Here is a 26,234-nt window from a genome sequence, read left to right as displayed (position 1 = left end):
GACTGTGGGTTGCACACCAGAAACTGAGATGGAAAGAAAGGGCACAATACTTTTTCAAGTGCTGAAATAAAATAACTGCCAACCAGAATCTATACCCAGCAAAAATATTCTTCAGCTGTGAAAAGGAAATCAAGATATTTTCAGATGAAGGAGAACTAAGATAATTTTTCACCAGCAGATTCACCCTGAGAGAATTTCTAAAGGAACTTCTTTAAATGGAAAAAAAATGGTTCAAAAAAAAAAACCTGGAGCATCAGAAAGGAAGAAATAACTTGGTAACCAAAAATATAGGTAATCTGGGTATCAGTGAAATCACAAAACTCCATGTCATGGACCTCCTGGGTACTTCAGAAATACTAGAGGTGGCAGGTGCTCAGTGATATAACCAAGGATCGTCTACCTCGGGAGTCTCAAACTCAAATGCCTTCAGTGTCAGTCAAGTTCCATAAATGAGAGAAGCAGGCATAGGACTGTGATGAACTAAACAGCACACATGACTCAGCTCTGGCCAGTGATTGCCAGGCGGGAAGGCATACCCTGTCCTGCCAGATCTTCTGACTTTTCAAGAAAAGCCAGAAATCCTAACACAACATTGTAAGTCAACTATACTCCAATAAAAATTTATATATATATATATATATATATATATATATATATATATATATATATATATATATAGAATAGGCTTTTCTTCCCTTTCTAAATTATGTTATTTGATTGAAGCAAAAATTATGACATTGTTTGACTTGGTTCTCAGTGATGCAGAGGAAATATTTAAGACAATATTACAAATGACAGGGGATGGGTAAAGGCATGTAAAGGGAAATAAGATTTTTCTACTTCACTCAAAATGTGACATGAGTAGACTCTGATTCACTATGCATATATAATGTAACACCCAGAGCAACCACTAGAAAAGTATACAAAGAAATATACTCAAAGAACACTATCAAATGAAATTCTAAAAATGGTCAAGTCATCTACAGGATGACAGTTTTCCCTGTCAGGAAAAAGAAATAAAAAATATAACAAAAAATAAATAAAATGGTAGACAAGTCTTAATATATCAATAATTACATTAAATGTGAACAGTCTAAACACATCAATTAAAAGACAGAGAATACCAAAGTAGATTTAAAAACATGACCCAACTATATGCTGTCTGCAGGAACCTCATTTGGTATATAATGATATAAGCAGGTCGTAAGTAAAAGGATGGAAAGAATATATCATGCAAACAATCAAAAGAAAGCAGGAATGGCTATTCTAGTATCACATAAAGTAGATTTCAGAGCCAAGAAAATTATCAAAGTCAGGGAAGAACTTACATATGATAAGAGAGCCAGTCCATCGAAGACATATTCATCCTAAATGTGCATACACCAAACAACAGAACTATAAAATATAGGAAGCAAAAACCAATAGAACTGAAAGGAAAAACAGACAAATCCACATTCATTCTCAAGAACTGATAGAACACTAGGCAGAAAATCATCAGCAAGGTTACTGAAGAACTCAACACCATCTACAAACAGAGTCTAATTGAAATTTATAGAACACTCCACCCAACAAACAGAATACATATTCTTTGCAAGTGCCCACAGAATGCATTCCAAGACGGACCTTATCTTGTGCCGTTAAACAAATCTCGACATATTGAAAAGAAATGAAATCATAGAGAGTGCATTCCCCTACCACAATGGAGTCAGACTAGACATCAATAACAGAAAAATAATAAGAAAATCTCCAAACACACGGAAACTAAACAGCACACTTCTAATTCATAGGACAAACAAGAAACAAGAGAACTCAAAACATATAATGAAAATACAAGATATCAAAAATATCCGGGAGAGGGCTTCCCTAGTGGCACAGTGGTTGAAAGTCCGCCTGCCGATGCAGGGGACACGGGTTCGTGTCCCGGTCCGGGAAGATCCCACATGCCATGGAGTGGCTGGGCCTGTGAGCCATGGCTGCTGAGCCTGCACGTCCAGGAGAGGCCACAGCAGTGAGAGGCCCACGTACCACAAAAAAAAAAAAAAAAAAAAAAAATCTGGGACACAAATAAAGTAGTCCTGAGAGGGAAATTTATAGCACTAAACACATACACTAGAAAAAGAGGAAAAAGTTCAAATCCATCATCTAAGCTCCCACCTTCAGAACTTCAGAACCTAGAAAAAGAAGAGCAAAAGAAAAAAAAACCCACAAAGTGAGAAGAAAGAAGAAAAAGATAAGAGCAGAAATCAGTGAAATTGAAAACAGAAAAACAATAGGGAAGTCAATGAAACAGAGCTGCCTCTTTGAAAATTATCAACAAAATTGACAAACCTCTAGTAAGACTGACAAAGGAAAAAAGAAGTCACATATTACCAATATTAGGAATGAAACAAGAGGTATCACTACTGACTGCAGATATCAAAAGAATAATAAAGGGATACTACAAACAACTACACACAAAATTTGACAACTTACACGAAATGAACACACTATTCCTAAAAATACAAACTACTACAACTCATTTAATATGAAATAGATAAATTGACTAGCCCTACATCTATTAAGGAAGTTAAATTGTAATTAAAACAATTCCCCAGGTAGAATCTCCAGGACCAGATGGTTTCACTGGAGAATTCTACCAAATATTCACAGGTAAATTAACACCAATTCTACACAGTCATTTCCAGAATAGAATAAACACTTCCCAACCCATTTTATAACAAGCTAGTGTTACCCTTAAGTGAAAACCAGACAAAAGCAGTACAAAAAAAAAGGAAAAATATAGGCCAATATCCCTCATGAATATAGATACAAAAATTCTTAAAATATTTTGAAATAGAATGCAAAAATAAAGAGAATTATAAACCCTGACCAAGTGGGGTTTATTCCAGGAATGCAAGCCTAGTTCAATATTTGAAAATCAACAATGGAATCAACTATGTTAACAGACTAAAGGAGAAAAAAAATCACATGATCATATCAATTGATGCAGAAAAAGTATTTAACACTCACCCATGATAAATCTCTCAGAAAAATTAGAGAACTTCCATGACTTGATAAAAAGAATCTACAGAAACACCTACAGCTAACCTTCTCCTTAACAGTGAAAGACTAAATGCTTTTCACCTAAGGCTGGGAATAAGACGAGTGTGTCCACTCACTGCACTTTTATTGAACATAGTGCTAGACGTTTTAGCCAGTGCAGTAGGACAAGCAAAGGAAATTTAAAAGCTAAACAGTCCCTATTTGCAGATGACATGATTGTCTATTTAGAAAATCTCAAGAAATCTACAAAGAAACTCCTAGAAATAAAAAAGTGCGTTCAGCAAGGTTGTAGGGTACAAGGGGAACATATAAAAATCAATCATATTTCTATTTACTAGCAATGAACAGATGGACACCAAGATTAAAAATATAATATCTCTTAAAATCACTCAAAAATGAAATAGGTGTAAAGCTAACAAAACGTGTGTAGGACTTGTATGCTAAAACTACACCATGCTGATGAAAGAAATCAAAGATCTAAATAGATCAACATACTATGCACATGGATTGGAAAACAAAATGTAAAGATGTCAATTCTCTCCACATCAATATACAAGATTAATCCAATTCTTATCAAAATCCCAGAAAGAGGGCTTCCCTGGTGCCGCAGTGGTTGAGAGTCCGCCTGCCGATGCAGGGGACACGGGTTCGTGCCCCGGTCCGGGAAGATCCCACATGCCGCGGAGCAGCTGGGCCTGTGAGCCATGGCCGCTGAGCCTGCGCGTCCAGAGCCTGTGCTCCACAACGGGAGAGGCCGCAACAGCGAGAGGCCCGCGTACCGCAAAAAAAAAAAAAAAAATCCCAGAAAAATAGTTTATAAACATAGACAAGATTATCCTAAAATTTATATGGAAAGACAATGAATCTAAAATTGCTAAAACGATTTTTTAAAAGAGGAATAAAGTAAAAAGAATCCATCTACCTAATTTCAAGGTTTATTATACAGCTACAGTAATCAAGACTGTTTGCTCTTGGTAGAGGGTTAAACTGTAGATCAATGAAACAAAACAGACAACTGAGACATAGGCTCACACAAATAGGCCTGACTGAGTTTTGATGAAGATGCAAATGCCGTTCAAGGGAGGAAGGATAACCTTTTCAATAAATGGTGCTGGAGCAACTGGATATCTACAGACCAAAAATAATAATAATAATAAATGGACCTTGAACTAAGTCTCACATATTGTACAAAAAATAACTCGAAACAGATCATGGACTTAGATGTAAAATGTAAAGCTGTAAGTTTTAGAAAAAAAATACAGGAGAAAATCTTTGGGATGTAAGGCTAGCAAAGAGTTCTTAAAATTAACACTGCAAGCGCAAATCCATTAGAGGAATATTTGAACTTCATCAGAATTAAAACTGTTTGCTCAGAGAAAGACCCTGTTAAGTGCGTGAAAAGACAAGCTACAGACTGGGACAAAACATTTGTAAAGCACATATCTGACGACGAGCTAGTATGTAGAACATACAAGGAACTCTCAAAACTCAACAGTTAGAAAACAAAACAATCCGATTATAAAATGGACAAGAGACATGGAGACATTTCACCCAAATGAATGTACAGAGGGGAAAAGAGCACAGAAAAGGTGTCCAGCATTGTTAGCCATTAGAGAAATGCAAATTAAAACCACAGAGAAATCACTTCATACCTATGAGGATGGCTAAAATAAAAACAATGGCAACACCAATTGCCTAAGATAACGGGGGACAAACTAGATCACTTTTACATGATTGGTAGGAGTGTAAAATGGTATGACCACTCTGCACAAAATTTGGCATTTCTTAAAAAAAACATACAACTACCATAGAACCCAGCAATTGCATTCATGAGCATTTATCCCAGAGAAATGAAAACTTACACACACACACACACACACACACACACACACACACACAGACATTTGTTGCACCTTAATCAACTCATGATAGCCCAAAACTAGAAACAGCAATAAAAAAAAAAAAAACTATTCATGCATACAATGACCTGGACAAATTTCTTGAGAATTATGATGAATAAAAAGCAAGAAAGTAACATACTCTATGATTCTGCTGATAGAACATTCCTGAAAGGACAAAACTGTAGAAACAGAACAGATAAGAGGTTTCTAATAAAGCTGGATTGGCTGTGGGAGGGAAGCAAGGGTTACTCTGAAAGAGCAACTGGAAGGACCCTTGGGGTGATTGAAACATCCTGGATCTCAACTGTATCAGTATCAAGTCCAGATCATGGTTGTGACCTTGTGAGAAAGTTCTGCCAGATGTTACCCTTAGGAGAAACCCACTAAAGGTTACATCTCTCCATAGCAATTCTTACAGCTGAATGTGAATCCACCATTATCTCAAAATAAGAAATTTAAATTTTAAAATACTGAAAAACATGAAGTATAGCTATGTGCAACCACCTATGTGAATCTTGGAATTGTAATACTGATTGGAGGAAGCCAGACCTAAAAGAGTTTATGGGGTGCAGAGTCAAGGTGGTGGACTAGGAGGACACGGAATTCACATCTCCTCACAACTAGGGCACCTACCAGGCACTGGTGGGGGACCACGGACACCTAAGGGGACGGGAGGTTGTTTTTTTCCTCTTTTCGATTGGAGTTCTGTTTAACCTTGTTGATTCTTTGTTGTTGATTCTTTTATGTTTTTATTTTTCTAACAAATCTTTTATTTTTCTAATTTTGTTTCATTCTTTATACTTTGTTATTGTTCTCTGCTTTTGGCTTGTTTCCCACCCACCCTTTTTTTTTTTTTTTTTCCTTTTTTCTGTTGTGGTTTTATTTTATCTTGTTGCAGTTGTTTCAACTGCAGTTTTATTTTTCCTAATACATTTTTTATCTTTCTAATTTCATTTTGTTTTTTATTCTTTGATATTGTACTGCTCCTTTTTTTCTTTTCTTTCTTCCTTCCTTTTTTTTTTTTTTTAACCATGCCACAGAGTTTGTGGGCTCAAGGTCGGGCTCGAGCTCCTGTGATGGGAGCTCCAAGTCCAAATAGCTGGATTAAAAGATAACTTCAGACCCCAGGGAATATCAATCACAGTGAGGCCTCCCGGAGGTCCTCATCTCAGCACCAAGACCCAGCTCTATCCAACTGCCTGCAAACGCCAGAAATGGACGTCTCAGGCCAAACAACCAGTAAGACAGGAATGCAGCCCCACCCATCAAAAAAAAATGAACCAACAAAAAAATATGTTACAGACTAAGGAGCAAGGTAAAAACCTACAAGATGAAATAAATGAAGACGAAATAGGCAACCTGCCTGAAAAAGAATTCAGAGTAATGATAGTAAAGATGATCCAAAATATCGGAAACAGAATTGAGAAAATACAAGAAACATGCAACAAGGATCTAGAAGAATTAAAGAGAAAACAAACAGTGATGAACAATATAATTACTGAAGTTAAAAATACTCTAGGGGCTTCCCTGGTGGCACAGTGGTTGAGAATCTGCCTGCTAATGCAGGGGACATGGGTTTGAGCCCTGGTCTGGGAGGATCCCACGTGCCGCGGAGCAACTAGGCCTGTGAGCCACAACTACTGAGCCCGCGTATCTGGAGCCTGTGCTCCACAACAAGAGAGGCCGCAATAGTGAGAGGCCCGTGCACCACGATGAAGAGTGGCCCCCAGTTGCCACAACTACAGAAAGCCCTTGCACAGAAACGAAGACCCAACACAGCCCTAAATAAATAAATAAATAAATAAATTTTAAAATAAATAAATAAATAAATACTCCTCTTCTCTGTTTAAAAAAAAAAAAATACTCTAGAAGGAATCAGTAACAGAATAACTGAGGAAGAAGAACGGATAAGTGAGCTGGAAGACAAAATGGTGGAAATAACTGCCAGGGTGCAGAATAAAGAAAAAAGAATGAAAAGAATTGAGGACACTCACAGAGACCTCTGGGACAACATGAAATGCACCAACATTCGAAATATAGGGGTCCCAGAAGAAGAAGAGAAAAAGAAAGGGTCTGAGAAAATATTTGAAGAGACAATAGTCAAAAACTACCCTAACCTGGGAAAAGAAATACTCAGTCAAGTCCAGGAAGCACAGAGAGTACCATACAGGATAAACCCAAAGAGAAACATGTCGGGACACATATTAATCAAACTATCAAAAATTAAATACAAAGAAAAAATATTAAAAGAGGCAAGGGAAAAGCAACAAATAATATATAAGGGAATCCTCATAAGGTTAACAGCTAATCTTTCAGCAGAAACTGCAAGCCAGAAGGGACTGGCAGGACATATTTAAAGTGATGAAAGGGAAAAACCTTCAACCAAGATTACTCTACCCAGCAAGGATCTCATTCAGATTTGATGGAGAAATTAAAAGCTTTACAGAAAAGCAAAAGTTAAGAGAATTCAGCGCCACCAAACCAGGTCTACAACAAATGCTAAAGGAACTTCTCTAGGTAGGAAAAACAAGAGAAGGGAAAGACCTACAATAACAAACCCAAAACAATTAAGAAAATGGTAATAGGAACATACATATTGATAATTACCTTCAATGTAAATGGATTAAAAGCTCCAACCAAAAGACATGACTGGCTGAATGGATACAAAAACAAGACCTGTACATATGCTGTCTACAAGAGACCCACTTCAGACCTAGGGATACATACAGATTGAAAGTGAGGGGATGGAAAAAGATATTCCATGCAAATGGAAATCAAAAGAAAGCTGGAGTAGCAATTCTCACATCAGACAAAATAGACTTTAAAATAAAGACTATTACAAGAGACAAAGAAAGACAGTACATGATGATCAAGGGATCAATCCAAGAAGAAGATATAACAATTGTAAGTACTTATGCATCCAACATAGGACCACCTCAATACATAAGGCAAATGCTAACAGCCATAAAAGGGGATATTGACAGTAACACAATAATAGTAGGGGACTTTAACACCCCACTTTCACCAATGTACAGATAACCCAAAATGAAAATAAATGAGGAAACACAAGCTTTAAATGACACATTAAACAAGAAGGACTTAATTGATATTTATAGGACATTCCATCCAAAAACAACAGAATACACTTTCTTCTCAAATGCTCACAGAACATTTTCCAGGACAGACCATAGCTTGGGTCACAAATCAAGCCTTGGTAAATTTAAGAAAATTGAAAGGGTATCAAGTATCTTTTCCAATCACAACGCTATGAAACTAGATATTAATTACAGGAAGAAAACTGTAAAAAAATACAAACACATGGAGGCTAAACAATACACTGCTTAATAACCAAGAGATCACTGAAGAAATCAAAGAGGAAATCAAAAAATACCTAGAAACAAATGACAATGAAAACATGACAACCCAAAACCTATGGGATGCAGCAAAAGCAGTTCTAAGAGGGAAGCTTATAGCAATACCATCCTACCTGAAGAAACAAGAAACATCTCAAATAAACAACCTAACCTTACACCTAAAGCAATTAGAGAAAGAAGAACTAAAAAAAAAACCCAAGTGGGCAGAAGGAAAGAATTCATAAAGATCAGATCAGAAATAAATGAAAAAGAAATGAAGGAAATAATAGCAAAGATCAATAAAACCAAAAGCTGGTTCTTTGAGAAGATAAACAAAATTGATAAAACTTTAGCTAGACTCATCAAGAAAAAAAAGGAGAAGACTCAAATCAATAGAATTAGAAATGAGAAAGGAGAAGTAACAACTGACACTTCAGAGATACAAAGGATCATGAGAGATTATTACAAGCAACTATATGCCAATAAAATGGACACCGTGGAAGAAATGGACAAATTCTTAGAAAAACACAACTTCTGAGACTGAACCAGGAAGAAATCGAAAATATAAACAGACCAATCACAAGCACTGAAATTGAAACTGTGATTAAAAATCTTCCAACAAACAAAAGTCCAGGACCAGATGGATTCACAGGCAAATTCTACCCAACATTTAGAGAAGAGCTAACACCTATCCTTCTCAAACTCTTTCAAAATATAGCAGAGGGAGGAACACTTCCAAAATCATTCTACGAGGCCACCATCACCCTGATACCAAAACCAGGCAAAGATGTCACAGAAAGAAGAAAACTACAGGCCAATATGTCTGATGCAAAAACATAGATGCAGGGGCTTCCCTGGTGGCGCAGTGGTTGGGGGTCCGCCTGCCGATGCAGGGGACGCGGGTTCATGCCCCGGTCCGGGAGGATCCCACATGCCGCGGAGCGGCTGGGCCCGTGGGCCATGGCCGCTGAGCTTGCGCGTCCGGAGCCTGTGCTCCGCGACGGGAGAGGCCACAACGGTGAGAAGCCCGCGTACGGCAAAAAAAAAAAAAAAAAAAAAAAATAGATGCAAAAATCCTCAACAGGATATTAACAAACAGAATCCAACAACACATTAAAAGGATCATACACCGTGATCCAGTGGGGTTTATCCCAGAAATGCAAGGATTCTTCAATACAGTCAAATCAATCAATGTGATACACCATATTAACAAATTGAAGGATAAAAACCATATGATCATCTCAATAGATGCACAAAAAGCTTTTGACAAAATTCAACACCCATTTATAATAAAAACTCTCCAGAAAGTAGGCATAGAGGGACCCTACCTCAACATAATAAAGTCCATATATGACAAACCCACAGCCAACATCATTCTCAGTGGTGAAAAACTGAAACCATTTCCTCTGAGATCAAGAACAAGACATGGTTGCCCACTCTCACCACTGTTATTAAAAATAGTTTTGGAAGTCCTAGCCATGGCAATCAGAGAAGAAAACGAAATAAAAGGAATCCAAATTGGAAAAGAAGTAAAACTGTCACTGTTTGCAGATGACATGATACTATACATAGAGAATTCTAAAGATGCTACCAGAAAACTACTAGATCTAATCAATAAATTTGGTAGAGTAGCAGGATACAAAATTAATGCACAGAAATCTCTTGCATTCCTATACACTAATGATGAAAAATCTGAAAGAGAAATTAAGGAAACACTCCCATTTACCACTGCAAGATAAAGAATAAAATACCCAGGAATAAACCTACCTAAGGAGACAAAAGACCTGTATGCAGAAAACTATAAGACACTGATGAAAGAACTTAAAGTTGATACAAACAGATGGAGAGATATACCATATTCTTGGATTGGAAGAATCAACATTGTGAAAATGACTATACTACCCAAAGGAATCTACAGATTCAATGCAAGCCCTATCAAAATACCAGTGGCATTTTTCCATTGGTATGAACCAAAAATTTCACAATTTGTAGAGAGACACAAAAGACCCCGAATAGCCAAAGCCATCTTGAGAAAGAAAAACGAAAGAATCAGGCTCCCTGACTTCAGACTATACTACAAAGCTACAGTTATCAAGACAGTATGGTACTGGCACAAAAACAGAAATATAGATCAGTGGAACAGGATAGAAAGCCCAGAGATAAACCCACACACATATGGTCACCTTATCTTTGATAATGGAGGCAAGAGTTTACAATGGAGAAAACACAGCCTCTTCAATAACTGATGCTGGACAGTGCTTTGTGACCACCTAGAGGGGTGGGATCGGGAGGTGGGAGGGAGGGAGACAAGAGGGAAGAGATATGGTGATATATGTATATGTATAGATGATACACTTTGTTATAAAGCAGAAACTAACACACCATTGAAAAGCAGTTATACTCCAATAAAGATGTTAAAAAATAATAATAAGTGATGCTGGGAAAACTGGACAGTTACACATAAAAGAATGAAGTTAGAACACTTCCTAACACCATACACAAAAATAAACTCAAAATGGATTAAAGACCTAAATGTAAGGCCAGACACTATAAAACTCTTAGAGGAAAACATAGACAGAACACTCTATGACATAAATCACAGCAAGATCCTTTTTGACCCACCTCCTAGAGAAATGGAAATAAAAACAAAAATAAACAAATGGGACCTATGAATCAACTAACAAAGGATTAATCTCCAAAATATACAAGCAGCTCATGCAGCTCAATATCAAAAAAAGAAACAACCTAATCCAAAAATGGGCAGAAGACCTAAAGAGACATTTCTCCAGAGAAGATGTACAGATTGCCAACAAACACGTGAAAGGATGCTCAACATCACTAATCATTAGAGAAATGTAAATCAAAAGTACAATGAGGTGGCACCTCACACTGGTCAGAATGGCCATCATCAAAAAGTCTACAAACAATAAATGCTGGAGAGGGTGTGGAGAAAAGGGAACCCTGTTGCACTGTTGGTGGGAATGTAAATTGATGCAGCCACTATGGGGAACAGTATGGAGGTTCCTTAAAAAACTAAAAATAAGTGGAAAAAAAAAAGCTAAAAATAGAACTACCATATGACCCACCAATCCTGCTACTGGGCATATACCCTGAGAAAACCATAATTCAAAAGGAGTCATGTACCACAGTGTTCATTGCAGCTCTGTTTACAATAGCCAGGACATGGAAGCAACCTAAGTGTCCATCGACAGATGAATGGATAAAGAAGATGTGGCACATATATACAATGGAATATTACTCAGCCATAAAAAGAAATGAAATTGAGTAATTTGTAGTGAGGTGGATGGACCTAGAGTCTGTCATACAGAGTGAAGTAAGTCAGAAAAACAAATACTGTATGCTAACATATATGGAATCTAAAAAAAAAAAAAATGGTTCTGATGAACCTAGGGGCAGGACAGGAATAAAGACACAGATGCAGAGAATGGACTTGAGTACATGGGGAGTGGGAAGTGTGAGCTGGGACGAAGTGAGAGAGCGGCATGGACATATATACACTACCAAATGTAAAATAGATAGCTAGTGGGAAGCAGCTGCATAGCACAGGGAGATCAGGTCGGTGCTTTGCAACCACCTAGAGGGGTGGGATAAGGAGGGTGGGAGGGAGATGCAAGAAGGAGGGGATATGGGGATATACATATGCATATAGCTGATTCACTTTGTTATACAGCAGAAACTAACACAACACTGTAAAACAATTATATTCAAAGAAAGATGTTAAATTTTAAAAGAAAAGAGTTTATATTGTAAGATTCCATGTTCAAGAACAGGCAATGTGAATCCCCAGAGAAGTCAGAGTGGTGGTTACCTACAGACCCCGGAAAGCAGTGTGAGAGAGAATTCAGGAATGGTGAAAATATGTTCTGTATTTTCAGCTGGATGGTAGTTATATGATTATAACTACATTTAATTTTTACTATGTAAAAATTAAATGTAAAATGTTAACCAACCTGATGTGGGTATACTTTATGTATACTTTATGTACATTATGCTGCAATAAAAACAATAAATGAAAGCATGAATGAAATGATAGGGAGCAAGAGTCACCTGAGAAGGCCTGGGATAGAAGAAGAGACAACAAAGGAAGATAGGGGCCAGGCTGCAGAATTTTAACTTTATCCTGTGGGCAATGGGGAGGTACTGATGGATATTTTATTTATTTATTTATTTGTTTGTTTTTTGCGGTACGCGGGCCTCTCACTGTCGTGGCCTCTCCCGTTGCGGAGCACAGGCTCCGGACGTGCAGGCTCAGCGGCCACGGCTCATGGGCCCAGCTGCTCCACGGCATGTGGGATCTTCCCGGACCAGGGCACGAACCCGTGTCCCCTGAATCACCAGGCGGACTCTCAGCCACTGCACCACCAGGGAAGCCCACTGGTGGATATTTTAGGCAGAATAGTGCAGCGATAAGCACTGCTTTAACGGACCACGTTCTGAGCACTGCCCTCCAGCCGGCACAAGGATCTGAGTGCAAAGCCCTTTGGGAACCAAAGTTGGATGGTTGCCTCAGTCTTTGGGCTCCAGGTTCAGGTCCTGATGCTAACAGAGAGGTGATCGGATACCAAAGAAAAGCACAGCTTGATAGCCTGTGCACTCGGCACTCTCATCCTTTGTAGCAAGCGTGCCAGGGCCCAGAAGAAGAACCAGAATGCTCGGGGCCTGTTGGGACTCAGTCCATGCAGGTTTCCAGGTGGCCACCTCACCTGCCAGTCCCTATGTTCATGCAGTAAGTGTTGGAGCTCCAGGTACCGCGATTGACTTCCCACCTCCCATTCCCTACGCCACCACCCAAAACCAGCTTCCTTAGCTAATCTCTAGAGCTCATTTTTCTTGTTTACACAAAGCTTGATTTTACTAAATGGGTTTTTTTTTCCATTTTCTTCCAGAAAGACAAAAAAAGGAAAGTGGGGAAGAAGGATAAAGACCCAACGGCTGACAGGTGAGGGGTGCATACGGGTGGGGGGCACCGCAGAAAAGAGCATAGGACATGGCCTGAGTCCTCGGCCTGGTCTGGGAAAGGCAACCCCCCCCCCCCCCGCTCTGTACACCACACCCCTTCATCCTGGAAGAGTATGGTGGGGGAAAGCACGGAGACCTCTCTTCAGTCCTGCATGCAGGCCAGCATCCTCGACTGGGGAGACGCAGTGGAGAGGGGGGGCCTGGGAGGCAGACTCAGGCCCCATCGCTTCTAAGGCCGTGTGACTTTTTTTAAGTTTTAAAATTCATGGGGTTCTCAAGAAAGTTTTTTGAGAAGATAGCATCCTGCTACAGCTTTTGAGGGAACACTGAGACTGCAGCCCTTGAGGGCAGAGACGGTTCATATTACATGCCCGCCCCTGGGCCCGCCCGCTGAGGCCCTTCGTAAGTGCTCCTTGAAGGAGAGGGTGAGGATCTGTCTCATTGTGAAAGGATACTTCCATTTCCTTAAGCCTCATCAGCTGAACTTTGATATTAACGATTATAAATGCTCATTTTTAAGCTGAAATGGCCTTCGGTGCTTTAATATTGGAAATAAATAGGGCCTAGGTTTTCAAACATTTTCAAGGAATTTAATTAAAATCCCTAGGAAGTGAATGTCAGAAATCACTTTGAACATAGACCTTTTTTCCCATGGGTTTGTTAATGGGTCACAGGTGTTGCTCCCTGTTTGGGGTGTTCCCTTGTTCCCCTTTTGGTGCGCTGATAACAGTCCCAAACTCTGCTTGAAAGAAGACCCATGAGAGAGGAAGCCAGCATGGAACCATCCACAGGAGAAGTGGGGACCGGAGCACCCCAGAGCTGGTGCACACACCCAGGGCCCTGGCAGGCAGCCTCTGGAGAGACACCCAGCCTTGGTGTGGGCTTTGGCTCTGGGGAGAAAAGGCTCCCACGGGATATCGCTAGAGGGAGGAGCTGCAGGCTTCCTCACATGACGTTCCATTGTTTAGGGAAAAGTTCAAGTTCAAGAGCTTTGGCTGACCGCTGCCTGGTCAGCATTCTGAGACTCAGGCGCCCAGTTCCTGGGAAGGAGTCCATCTACCGATGCGCCAACACTGACGCCTCCTGGGGGGGATGTTGTAGTCCCTTCCCTGGAGGAAGGTCCAGCCCCTGCCTACCCGCAGGGCCACTGCTGTCTTTCGGGGACTTTCACATGCCACGTTTCTCCTTTGTCCTTACCTCAGTCTTTCAGGAGAAGAAGATCCTGCTAAGTGTCTTATTGAGTGACCACCCAGAGCTAAACCCAAATCTGCCAAGATGAGCTGACCACTAAGTAAAAGTTATCTATTCACGTTCTCTGCGCTTAGAGAGTCGCTTAACTGAATACAATTCTGCTTTAACAACACAGAGCACGCACGTGGCTCATGGACCGTGTCTGTTAGCCAATGAATGTGTTCTTTGCATAGGTTTCTTTACAGTTGAACTATTATAAATGAGCTACAGCAATTCTCTAGTGAAATGAAGAAAGACCAGTAGTATTTTATTCACTTTTATACCCCAAAGTACAGAAATACCTGATCATCCTATTCCTGGAAGACTTTTCATTTTAATTTTAAAGACTCTATGTTATTCATTAAGTGGGATTCAGTAAATGGGCTAGTTCTCTGCCAAGACACTGTAAGACAACTTATGTTTCTCTCATCCAGTTAGTATAAACCTTAAATCAGTATTTTTATCATAGTTTATAAGGTGGTTTTATTTTATTTATTTATTTTTCCCCCATCACAAAACTACTCAACAGTGTGCTGACAGTCAAGGTATTCCAGGGGCATTTTATGCTCCCTGCCATTCACAGGGATTGTTATTGTTGAGTATTGTAATGGCCTCCTGAAAAATCAGTTTAAACAGATTCATCACTCTTAGCTCCCTCATCTCTTCCTGGTCACTGTATGTGGCCGTGCTCAGAAAGGGACCATCTCTTCTCAGCCACTTCCTGGTTAATGATTAGGATGATCTATTATTAGTTTACAACTTGGGATTCCTCCCTGCCTATTCCCGGGCATGATGCTTTTCTGTTCACTCAAGGCAGCCCCAGGCTGGTAGGTTGGCCGCCCAGACAAAAAAGGACCTAGGGCTTTCAAACTTGCTCCGCCACATAAGGTCGCCATATAAGGTACTTTTCGAGTTGAAATTTTTTATTCTGTCGCAAGAGTTTATTTCACTGGAAAGATCCAAATATAGATTTCTGTTCCCGGAGTCTTAAGATATTTGGTTTGGATTATTTTAGAGAATCTTATTCAATTTTATGTTAATATTTTACGCATGTGTTTATGTTAAACCAATATTCAAGTCAAAACACTGCCGTCGATACTGCCTTGGTATAGGTCAGATACTGTCATCCCAAATTCCATTACAATTAAAACGTTCTTAATTCTCAGCTGAGGGCACACGATTTTAAATATATCTGATAGAATAAAATTTCAGTCAACCAAAGACTGGCGTCACTGAATTAACATCTATCCCGATGGTTTTTGGCTTGAGTCTCACTGATGTTCTTGAGTCTCTTTTAATCACACTAACTTGGATCACTGAACAATCAAAGAACACTTTAAAAATAGTTATATTTACAATTCTTCAGTCTAAAGAAAGACTGGGGTTGAACCAAAGCATCAGGCCCCTAAAAATGAAAAGGGAAAAGACAAAACATCTCGAAGGTCTCTGCTGCACCGTATTTGAGCATCTGTTCCAGCAAGCCAAGCCCCAGTTAATTTCATTGGGAGTTTCATTCATTAAGTGGGAGACTATCTCCATTTTTTTTCCCCAAGTAGTATAAATTACCACCATGCTGGCTACATACCCGAGGCCGCCTTAGAGAAGAGGCTTTGTCATCTGTAAACACTATGGAAGAGTATAACGTCCTCCTAAAAAATTATAATATTTTGTCTTTCATATTAAAATGATTTCCATTATAAGCCTTTGTTTTTTATAGATATTTCTTTTAAACTATTAGGCTATGGAGTTAAAAGGAAATGTCAATTTCACGAAGGATTGATGATTTTCTACAGCGTGCAGACGCTAACTGAATATATAATTATGGCCCCGTTAGGTTACTGTTATTGGGTCATTTCTAATTCATATTTGTGCCATCATGAAGGCTGATGAAAGGGGAGACTGCAGGAGTCATAGCTGGTCTCAGATGCCCAAAGGTATAATTCTTATTCATGGGAAACATCAGGTAAACCCATGGACGAGTGCAAGTATTGTTTTTAAAAAGCCTAATTTATCCCCCAATTGTAGTAACGCTTCAAAAATCAATTTATTTGCATACATACAAATGTACTTTGAATGAGATCTGGTTGAAGTTCTCTTGAGTATGTGATGATTAACGTCAGTACTGCTGATCTGATGTGTTTGCTCACAGAATACATGGTCTGCTTTATCCCCAGGACCATCGAATCTCTGTACAAGGAACTAGTGGAAGAAGGCTTACTGATCCAGGCTCTGAAAGTCAACCTCTCTGATTACATTGGTAAAGTACACAAGGAATAATGCATGTATGTGTCACAGATGCATGTCACCCCTTGGGTTCTGAGGACCCAACAGCCGGAAGTATGTTTCATCTGTGCTTTTGTGCAACCTAAAATCTGGACCTCAGTGGCTTGCAGTAAATGTTTGTTGGATTGAATCGATTTGAGTTCATGCTGTGCTGGGATCCAATGGGTCCAGCTCTCTCCCCTCATGTGGTAGAAGCAGGTTTCCAAACCTACTAGCAAGGTTCCTGGAGGCATTCTTTGTGGCTTAAGCTGAATTGAGGAAATGAAGAATTGTTCATGCTCTCTGTTTATCCAAGTGCCCTAGGGGGCAGCCCCTGGTACTTCCAACACAGAGTCCTCACAGGAGAAATTCCTTCCAGAATTCCATCTAGGGGCCACCACAGGAGTAGCTGGGAGGAAAAAGAGGGGACATTTGCTCTCACCATCTTCAGCTAATGTTTTTCTCTTAATTTTTAAAAAATACCATGAGGATCTGAAAACATATTTAAAGCTTAAAATTCGTCATACTCCTACCACCCTAATGCAGATATCATTTTCACTTTCACACATCTACAATCAACTGAGGACATTTCGCCTACATAACCACGAAAAGATAATCACACTCAGAAAATGTAACATTAATGTTGTACTGTTACCACTAGGTAATATCTAGTTAATACTCAGTTTTCCCGATAGTCCTAATAAATAATGTCCTTTGTAAGTGTTTGTCTTTCTCAATCCCAAATGCAGTCAGGGATCATGGATGTGACGGATCTCCGTCGTCCCTTTCATTCCTCTAATCAGCACCAATTTACAGGTTTTTCCAGTCCTTCACAGCATTGACATTTTAAAAAGTCAGCTGTTTTATAGACTCTCCTTCAACTGAATTGGTTTGATGGTTTGATGGTTTCCTCCTAACTCGATTCATGTTAAACATTTTTTACAGGGAAACTACAGGTAATATTGTGTCCTGATTCCCAGTCTTTCACATTGAGGGCACAAAAATGACGCTTTGTCCCATCACTGGTGATGTTGGGTTTAATCACTGGTGAAGGTGCTGTTCCCCAGATTTCTCCATTGTAAAGCTCCATTTTCCACTTTGTAATCAATGAATAATCTGTGGGGGATAGTTTGAGGCTCTGGAGATTCTGTTCCCAGCCATCTTAAAGGTTTAGGCATCCGCCGTGGTGACTTCTGCCTGCATCAGTGTTTGCTATGGTGGTTGTAAAGTGGGAATATTCTATTTCTGTCTCCTCTTCTAGCAGGTACCATTTTCCTGGAGAGATTTCCCTCCCACCCTCCTTTTAAAATTGTTTTGGTATTAGAGTAGACAGATGGATTCTCTCTTTCTAAAATTGTATTACAACCCATTTCCGAGTTATTCATTCCAGCGTTTACACTGCCCCAGTTTTGGCCTGCAGGAGCAAAAAGACTGACATTTCCCTTGGATCAAAAAACTGATCACTTTAATCCCTTTGAAATAAAGCCACATTTCCTTCTCAGGGACTTGGAGGAGCCTTCGTATTTCCTAATGGTGTAAGATTTTACCAGAATATGTACTGGAATATCTGTTGGGTTTCTATTTATTTTATGTGTTTCTTATTCAAGTACTGCAGGGTTTTCTCCTGGATTGCCTTGATTATGTTCTGTTAATTCTGTTCATATGAAAAAATAACACTTTTAGCAGAACCTACCTCTTTACTTACGACTGGGATCTCTAAGTGCTCTCTCTCTCCTTGTCTGGTTTCTTTCTTCATATCATGTGTTTTTTGCTTATCACTGAATTCCTAGTTTTTAGTACAGTGCCTAGCGCATGGCAGAGTCTCAGAGAATTAATGGACATATTTCTCATCTTCTTACTAATTTCTTATCCATCTTGGACTTCCTCACTGATCTCTTTGTCAGTTTCCAGGCAGCATCTTGAAGACGCTTAAGGTCAAAGCAAATGAAATCAACCTCTTAAGAGTGACCTCAAATGTAAATGACCCAGTCTAGCAAAATCAGTCAAACTGCCACAAGGATTGGCTCCCTTTGGTCTTTTCCACGTTTGTCTTCTTTCTCCCGGTTAAGATCCTTAGCTTGAAAAGACGGCAGTGCATCTTCCCAGATCCCCACATAAAAATAGACTAAAGCAACTAGATGGCAAAAGCAAAGGCCTGTGGACAACATTAACATGAAAACGAAATAACCAAGTTTCCCCTCAAAGCCCAAAGTGCAAGCCACTGGGGACAAAAAACAAAAGAACCCCAAAATAGCCAGCAAGCACTCACTGGAAAGCACAGCAGACCAGGGTAGTAACTGTAGCTGGAATTGGGAGGGGTTTGCCCACTTCAACAGCGGATGCGTGAAAATGGATAGAATCAGAAAGTATGAACAGGCGAGAACACTCCAACCTCTGGACGCTCTTGAAATTGACCCTTCCAAGACACGGCCTTATACTGAGAAGAAACTCTGGGGAGCAGAATCACAATTGAATAGGAACAACAGAGATGAGGGAGAGAAAAGGTCCAGAATAAATTGGGGGAGGGGAACAGAACAAGGACACCTCAAAAAGCAAGCCACCATACTCATAACATATATGAAAACAACAGAAGAGGGGACTCTATGAAATTTAAAAAGCTACCCTGACCCAAAATATCTTCTAAACATATAGGAATATTAACTCATATAAATTTAAGCAATGGAAAGTTTCAAGGTCAAAGCCCATGCAAGATGTCTATTAAAAAAGAAAGAATAAGGAGCAAAGTGTCATCACAAAAAGACACGCCCACAAAGCAGACATAACTGGAACCTCCTCTTTCAAACCAAGCTAATATACATTAAGAAAATTATAGAAGATATGTAAGAATACATAAAGTGGAATTAGAAAAGTGCAGAAATGAGTTACACAAAATTCCAGGAATATTTTGGGGGCTTTTTGTTTGTTTGTTTTTGTTTTTGTTTTTTTCTTTTCTGCGGTACACAGGCCTCTCACTGTTGTGGCCTCTCCCATTGCGGAGCACAGGCTCCGGACGCGCAGGCTCAGCGGCCATGGCTCACGGGCCCAGCCGCTCCACGGCATGTGGGATCTTCCCAGACCGGGGCACGAACCTGTGTCCCCTGCATCGGCAGGCGGACTCTCAACCACTGCGCCACCAGGGAAGCCCCAGGAATATTTTAAATAAAGGAGAAAATTCGTTTTAGGACAAAACTAAATTACAGTGAACATAAGAATGAATAAAGTCCACAAACCATGCTTTACGAGAAATGAAATGTGAAAGACAGAAATTTTTTTTAAATAAAACTAGAAATGAAGAACAAGATTACAAGGTTTCCAAAGAAAGTAACAAGTACTAAAGATAGGCAAAGAAAATTCACATAGGCGGGCAAACATAATACACATCCCTAAAGAAGAAAACCAAAGCCAAGGAACAGAACAAATACTAAGAACTTTTATTCATGAAAAATTTCCTAAAACAGAAATGCAAACCACATAATGAACGATCACACTTTGGATGTGAGAATATCAACTCCAATTGACCAACACCAAGATGTATTCTAATAAAAGTACCAGACCTTAAAGTAAAGGGGAAAAAGAAACCTTGGGGCATTACCCCTTCTTCTTTTCCAGCCGGCCCAGAGCTGGACAAGCAGGGCAGGGTGGGTGTTGGCTGTCCCTCAGCAACTCCCCATGCAGGCAGGGACGGAGCACAGACCCTCAGACTCACAACGTGGCCGCATGGTTTGGACATTCCCCACAGCCCAGGAACCCTGTATTCACAGCCAGCCCAGCTCAGCACTGCCGGGACACGAGTTGTTTGGGGGGCTTCCACTCTTTTCTAAACACCACTCAAATCCAAATACACACTAGAATCACAGCAGTTAGGGCTGAAGGAGACTTGGAAGGCAGGAAACTCAAGTGCGTAATGTCTGGTTCCCCCAAGGCCCAGCTCCCAACTCCCCCCACCCCCAGTTCCTTGCTCTGTCCCTGCGCACCTGCCCAGCTCAGAGCGCTGACCCTGTGCCCAGGAACCAGCTCCCGCCACAAGCTTGGGTATGCAAGAAATAGCACATTTCCTTATTCTTTAAATCACCGTAACTTAGCATCACGAGGGCTGAACTGCCAAGGTTATTCAAATTCAATCCTTCTTACAAGTCTCCACCCCTGCCCCCAGGTACCATCAAGGTCCCTGATTCCCAGATGGTGCCTGGATGCTGGGGAGAGATTCTGGGCGCTGGCGTCCTCCAAGACCCCTTGGTGCCTGCCTGGGGCCCTCTCTCAGCGAGGGGCTCTCTCCCCTGCTCCCTCGTCCTCCGTGCCACCAGGACACAGGGCTGATGCCCACTGACCAGAGACCCACTGACCAGCTGTCCCGCCCAGGCTGGGAATGTCTTCTCCCTCCTGCCTCTGAAGCTCACACCCTCTGGGTTGCCAGTCCCTTCTGTAATCTTTCTGTGCCTCAGTTTCCACAATTATGAGGATGATAACAGCAACCGCCTCACTGAATTGCTGTGACGGTTTAATGAGTGCGGAAATGGAACACCTGAGGGCGCGCTGGTACAGAGCTAGCTGGCTGCCCCCCTGTGTTGCCGCGGTGGTAATCTCACCTATCTTCCGCGGGCTCAGGGTTCTCCAGCAAGAGGGCTTGTGACTTCCTGGTGCCTCCGTGCCCCTCCCTCCCTGTGCACGTCGCAGAAGTGCGAGGCACCTGGGTCAGCCACTGCTCGAGGGGAAAATGCAGAGGGAGCAAACACAGCCAATACTCCCCTAAATTACCTGGCTCTGCCTGTGACTCTGGAGCTGCTGCGTTCAGTGGGAACATTGACACCCAGGCCAGGGCTGGTGTTTCTTGCTTTCTCCTTGGCATCCAGGGCCTGTCCTAAGAACAAGAAGATTCAAAGGGTTCCTCAAAATCCCACCTTACAAGACTTGACTTAGACATTACACGTGGAAAACATCTGAAGCTTCGGAATACCTGGGCCCCGGGGCGCATAATCTTGGCAGAGATATAATAATCTCTTGCAACCAAAGGTTAACCTGAGAAGTCTCTCTGTCGACCTCATTCTGGAAGCTGGTAGCCTGCATCCAACGTAAATTTCTATTGTGTAAACAATTCAGGAACCTGGATTGTAACCACGTAGCATGTGTCACCGTGCTCGTCATCATCAGAAGATTCTCTGTGCAGCCCTGGCAGTGCCCGGGGCAGAGCTGGCATGTCCTGGTGCAGGTGGGAGGCCCCAAGTCCTACGAGGATTGTCTGCTGACTTGAGGCCTCCTGTTTCTCTCGCTCCTTTTCTTTGAGTAACTTTTTTAAGAGGCTGTTATTTTTTATCAATCGTCTGTTCTTTATTCTCTTTTCAATGCTCTGTGGGGTAGAATGGAAACGTTAGAAGCTGATTTCACCTTGCTTTCTCAAATATTTTTTATTTCTCCTTATTTTTTAAGTGTGCTCGTATGTTCCCAGTCTCTACAATTAGTTCCTCCTCCTGTGTTCATTTGCTAGGACTGCTCTAACAAGTACCACAGTAGGGCAGCTTAAACAGCAGAAAATTACTGTCTCCCAGTTCTGGAGGCCGGAAGTCCAACGCCACGGTGTCAGCAGTGTTGGTTGCTTCCTCCTGGAGGCTCTGAGAAGGAATCTGTTGGCTGTAGCCTAAGAGCCCCTTCAAGCCCCCACCTCTGTCCTGCTCCCTGGACTTGTCAGTCCTCCCCTGCCAGGATGCTGAGCTGCCCTGGGGCTCACGTGGCCTAAACTGGCCTCTTCCCCTCATCCCTCGTCTTGTCCCCTGGTGGTTTGCTGGTGATCCTTGGCTTCTGCTGTATCACCCCATCTCTGCCTTCAGACCTGACGTGACCTCCTCCCTGTGTGTGTGTCTGTGTCCGAACTTCCCCTTCTATAAAGGACACCAGTGTGTTGGATCAGGACCCACCCTAACAACCTCGGCTTCATTAACTACATCTGCAGTGATCCTATTTCCAAACAGGGTCACATTCTGAGATACTGGAGGTTAGGCTTTGACATACGGATTTTTAAGGGGACACAATCCTACCCATAACACAGTCCTGTTTCTTTCTTTTCCCACTGTTGTCCTAGGTTTCCTTGCCCTTTTTCATGCTTTCTATCTCTAACATCTCTTCATCTGTTTCCTTCTTCCCTCGCTCGTGGAAGACCTGGTGTCTGTGCAGGGAACCCTGAAGTCTCTAAATTCTGAATGAGTCCGTGGGAGGGGCTTATGGCTTCCGTGCTGGGCAATAGCAAAACGTAGTCACACACTTTCAGAATGAGTCTCCTCACTTGGCAAAGGGTCGTTCCTTCTATCAGAACCAACAGCCAACTGTTCAACTTCCTTTGTCTAAGTCTAGAAAATATGGCGCATCTGGGTATTAACTTGGATTTACTTAAGCAGGAAAATGGGGTCACTTTTATGCCCCCCCAATGTCATGTTTACAGCAATAAGTGCTGGATTTAACGGTGGCTGCAGGATCCCTTCCTGCTCTAGTGAAGGCGAAATGAACCGCTCTTCTGTTTATTACCTGCTCATTAAAAAGCGTGCAGATCGGAAGCCATAATAGATGCTTTCATTATCACTCATTTCCCTCACCAAGACCATTGCCCTTGCCAAGGACTTTCTTTCATGCGGAGGCTTTGAAAGGCTGTGGCCCACAACAAAACAGCAATCATGATCTGGATTTTAACTCTCATGTTCTTAGCATTTGAAAATGCTTTAAAGCCGTTGATATTTTCAGGCTTTCATAGACGCCTACATGTATTTCTTCAGTGTTTGCATACACGCATAAAGGCATTTGTTTTACATATATAACATTGAAAGCTCTGCAGATCCATACATGTTATGAAAAGAAAAAGTCAGGAGGAAACAACATCAAGAGATTGTGATTCGTTTATCGAATATTTTTCCTTCAGATTCAGGTACAAATCAAGAGAGAATCGTATGAGCATGTAAAAGTCCATCCTCATGACAAGTGAAGGCGGCAAAGTAATTTTCGTGTGACCTTATCTAAATTAGTTGGAAAATAACACTTCAGATTTATGACTAGTTACAATGAAGCTCTTGGATGCCTTCTAATTAAACCTGTAAAGATTTATTTCGATATTATTCCTTCGGTAATCCTTTAAAAACGATAAAAATGTTAACGACTATCACCCTCAAAAGGAGACGTTTCTGTTTGTCCTAAATTAGACTCAGATCCTACCTTTCAACTGATTGCATTTCAGGATCAGATTTACACAGCTTCAATACAAATTTCACATCCATCTTAAGTAAGTTATTTTTAAAGTTTGTGCAAATGTTAGACATAATCTCTTGGAATAGAAATTAAACCAAACATACGTTGTATGTTCTTCATGTTAGAACTTTGCTCTTCACATATTCAACATTCAGAGGTGATTTTTTAAAATAGTGGGAGGTTAGTATCATACTCAACATAATTCTCAGCTATTGTAGCGAGTATAGAAATGTTTTTGTGGCTGGACAGTTTCTCTTCAAGCCTTTATCTGAGAAGTTCTTTATAATGACTCTGCGTAATATAATTATATTTGCTCAGAAATGTTAAATTTGTATCCTGTGTTAATTTTGCAAGTGTCCAAATTATGCAACTCAGAGTAGCGTAGTTTCCCATTCATTTGTCCTCTGTTTTTTTTCTCCCCAGGTGACTACAGCTACCTGGGGAGTACTCTTCGCCAGATGTCCACAGAACCCATGCCTTCCCTCCTGGATGTCCGACAGCTCATCACCCTGTATGGGATCCTGCCGCTAGGTAAGGACTCCACTTGCCCTGCTGTGCCTTTGCTAGTAGCAGGCGTGTCTGCTCGTGTGTTCCAGGTCGTCATCAGTGTGCATTGCAGCTTACCTCTTCTACTGAGAATTGTGAGTGAGGGTCGTTCTGCTGGGCTAGAGCATCCTGGAGCACAGAAAGGTACCGCCCAGGAAGCATATCTGTAGCACCTTTGAATGTCTGGTTAGCATTCTGAAGGTCCTGGAAGCTGTCATCTGGAGAGATGATGACCGAGGCAAGCACCCGCGATTCAAAGCGACCAAATTAGACAAAGGCTGAGGTTAGGCTTACCTGTTACACACAGGCTCTGTCACTGGGTCCTTAACAGAGCCGGCCCTTCGGGAGTCAGTGAAAGTGTATTTCTTGGATCTAAAGAATCAAGGCTCTGCCAGTTTCCACGGAGATTCAATCATGGTTGTTCAGACAGACGGACCAGAGTCTGCAGAAAAGTCGGGGCTCTCCGTAACAGATACCCACTCCTCTCGTTCACTTTTATTTATGTTTTCATGACTGCGTCACCTGGGGCAGGGGCAGGAACTCCAGCCAGGCCGTGCTCTGATGACCGTTCTGAACTAGAAGTCGCATTTTGTTTATTTAATTTGCTTCAAAGTAAGATGGGAATCGTTTGGACACTTCTCACCTTATTCCACTTTGACTTAAAGAAGAACTTAAACCTATTGGCCAGAAATAGTTCATTCTTCTTTCAACTTCATGTCAGAAGCAGTCAGTAGAATAGGGGTCAACATAAATAAGATACATATATAACACAGTATATAATACTTGGGGATCAACATAATTTGGGGTCAACAGAATCAATATACAATATTTAATGGGGTCTGCGTAAATAAAATAAACAGATGAGCCCTCAAACCTCATCGCAGAGTGATGGAAGGCAGTGGAGCCAAGGACATCAAGGGGTGTCAAGATTTTAAGGGAACTCCTCCCAGGTGAGCGCGTGGTGTGTTTGCGTCCTCCACTGGCAGATACAAGGCGATGGGTGTCGTCTCCAAGCTGACCTGAGGGTTCTGGAAGAAGCGGGCCTGGGAGGCGTCCCACTGGACCCTCCGTTTGTCAATGAGAAACCTGAAGTCTCCCTGGTGGCTGACCCGCCCCACCAGGCCCCAGAATCAGCGGGGCTTTTTTTCTCGTGACGGGTTCATGAGTTTGCACTGTACAAACAAGTCAGACAGAGAAGTTCGCTCACACAGCAGCCGGCCAGGGCTTCGTCTAAATTTCATACGTCTAAACTAGTATCCGGGCACAAAAGGGAATGTGTTTGTTGGTCTGATTATTCAGGTCACCCCTGCCAGGACTAGGCAAGGCGGCCACTTGGAAGAGGGCACTGAGGACACACCGCAAGGCCACTTCCCACCCTGCCAGGCAACAAAGCTCGCACCGGCCCCCAGGGTTCCAGGAGCCTCGGCCAGGGCTCCCAGGACGAGCTGTGAACTTTCAAAGCCACAAGGGCAGTGAGGGAATGCCCAGGAAGCATCTGGTCAGCATTCACCCGCTCACTGCCCCCCGCCCCGGAATGTCACTGTCCCTGCAGTGTGGAGGGAGAGAGGGAAGCGCGGGGGGAGGGCGCTCACGGAGCAGAAGCTGCGTTTTATGTGCGGTTTCATTTCCCAGCGGAGGGGGACGTTGAACAGCTCTCACAGATGAGTAAGCCTTTCCAAGATGTTGAGGAACTTTC

General features: G+C 41.5%; 1 protein-coding gene across 1 annotated transcript in view; it reads left to right on the top strand.

Annotated features, from left to right (window-relative positions):
- Positions 1-26,234, top strand: part of DRC11 (dynein regulatory complex subunit 11) — a 167,138-nt gene that overhangs the window by 97,856 nt on the left and 43,048 nt on the right. The window contains exons 12-14 of the mRNA XM_079924891.1: positions 13,204-13,256; positions 16,681-16,763; positions 24,416-24,523. Coding sequence (XP_079781017.1) covers positions 13,204-13,256; positions 16,681-16,763; positions 24,416-24,523 — 244 coding nt within the window. The remainder of the gene's footprint in view (positions 1-13,203; positions 13,257-16,680; positions 16,764-24,415; positions 24,524-26,234) is intronic.

The sequence above is a fragment of the Stenella coeruleoalba genome (genome assembly GCF_951394435.1).
Source record: "Stenella coeruleoalba genome assembly, chromosome: 6".
NCBI classification, from domain to species: Eukaryota; Metazoa; Chordata; class Mammalia; order Artiodactyla; family Delphinidae; genus Stenella; species Stenella coeruleoalba.
Note: the sequence above shows the minus strand (reverse complement) of the source record. Positions and strands in the feature narration are given on the sequence as shown.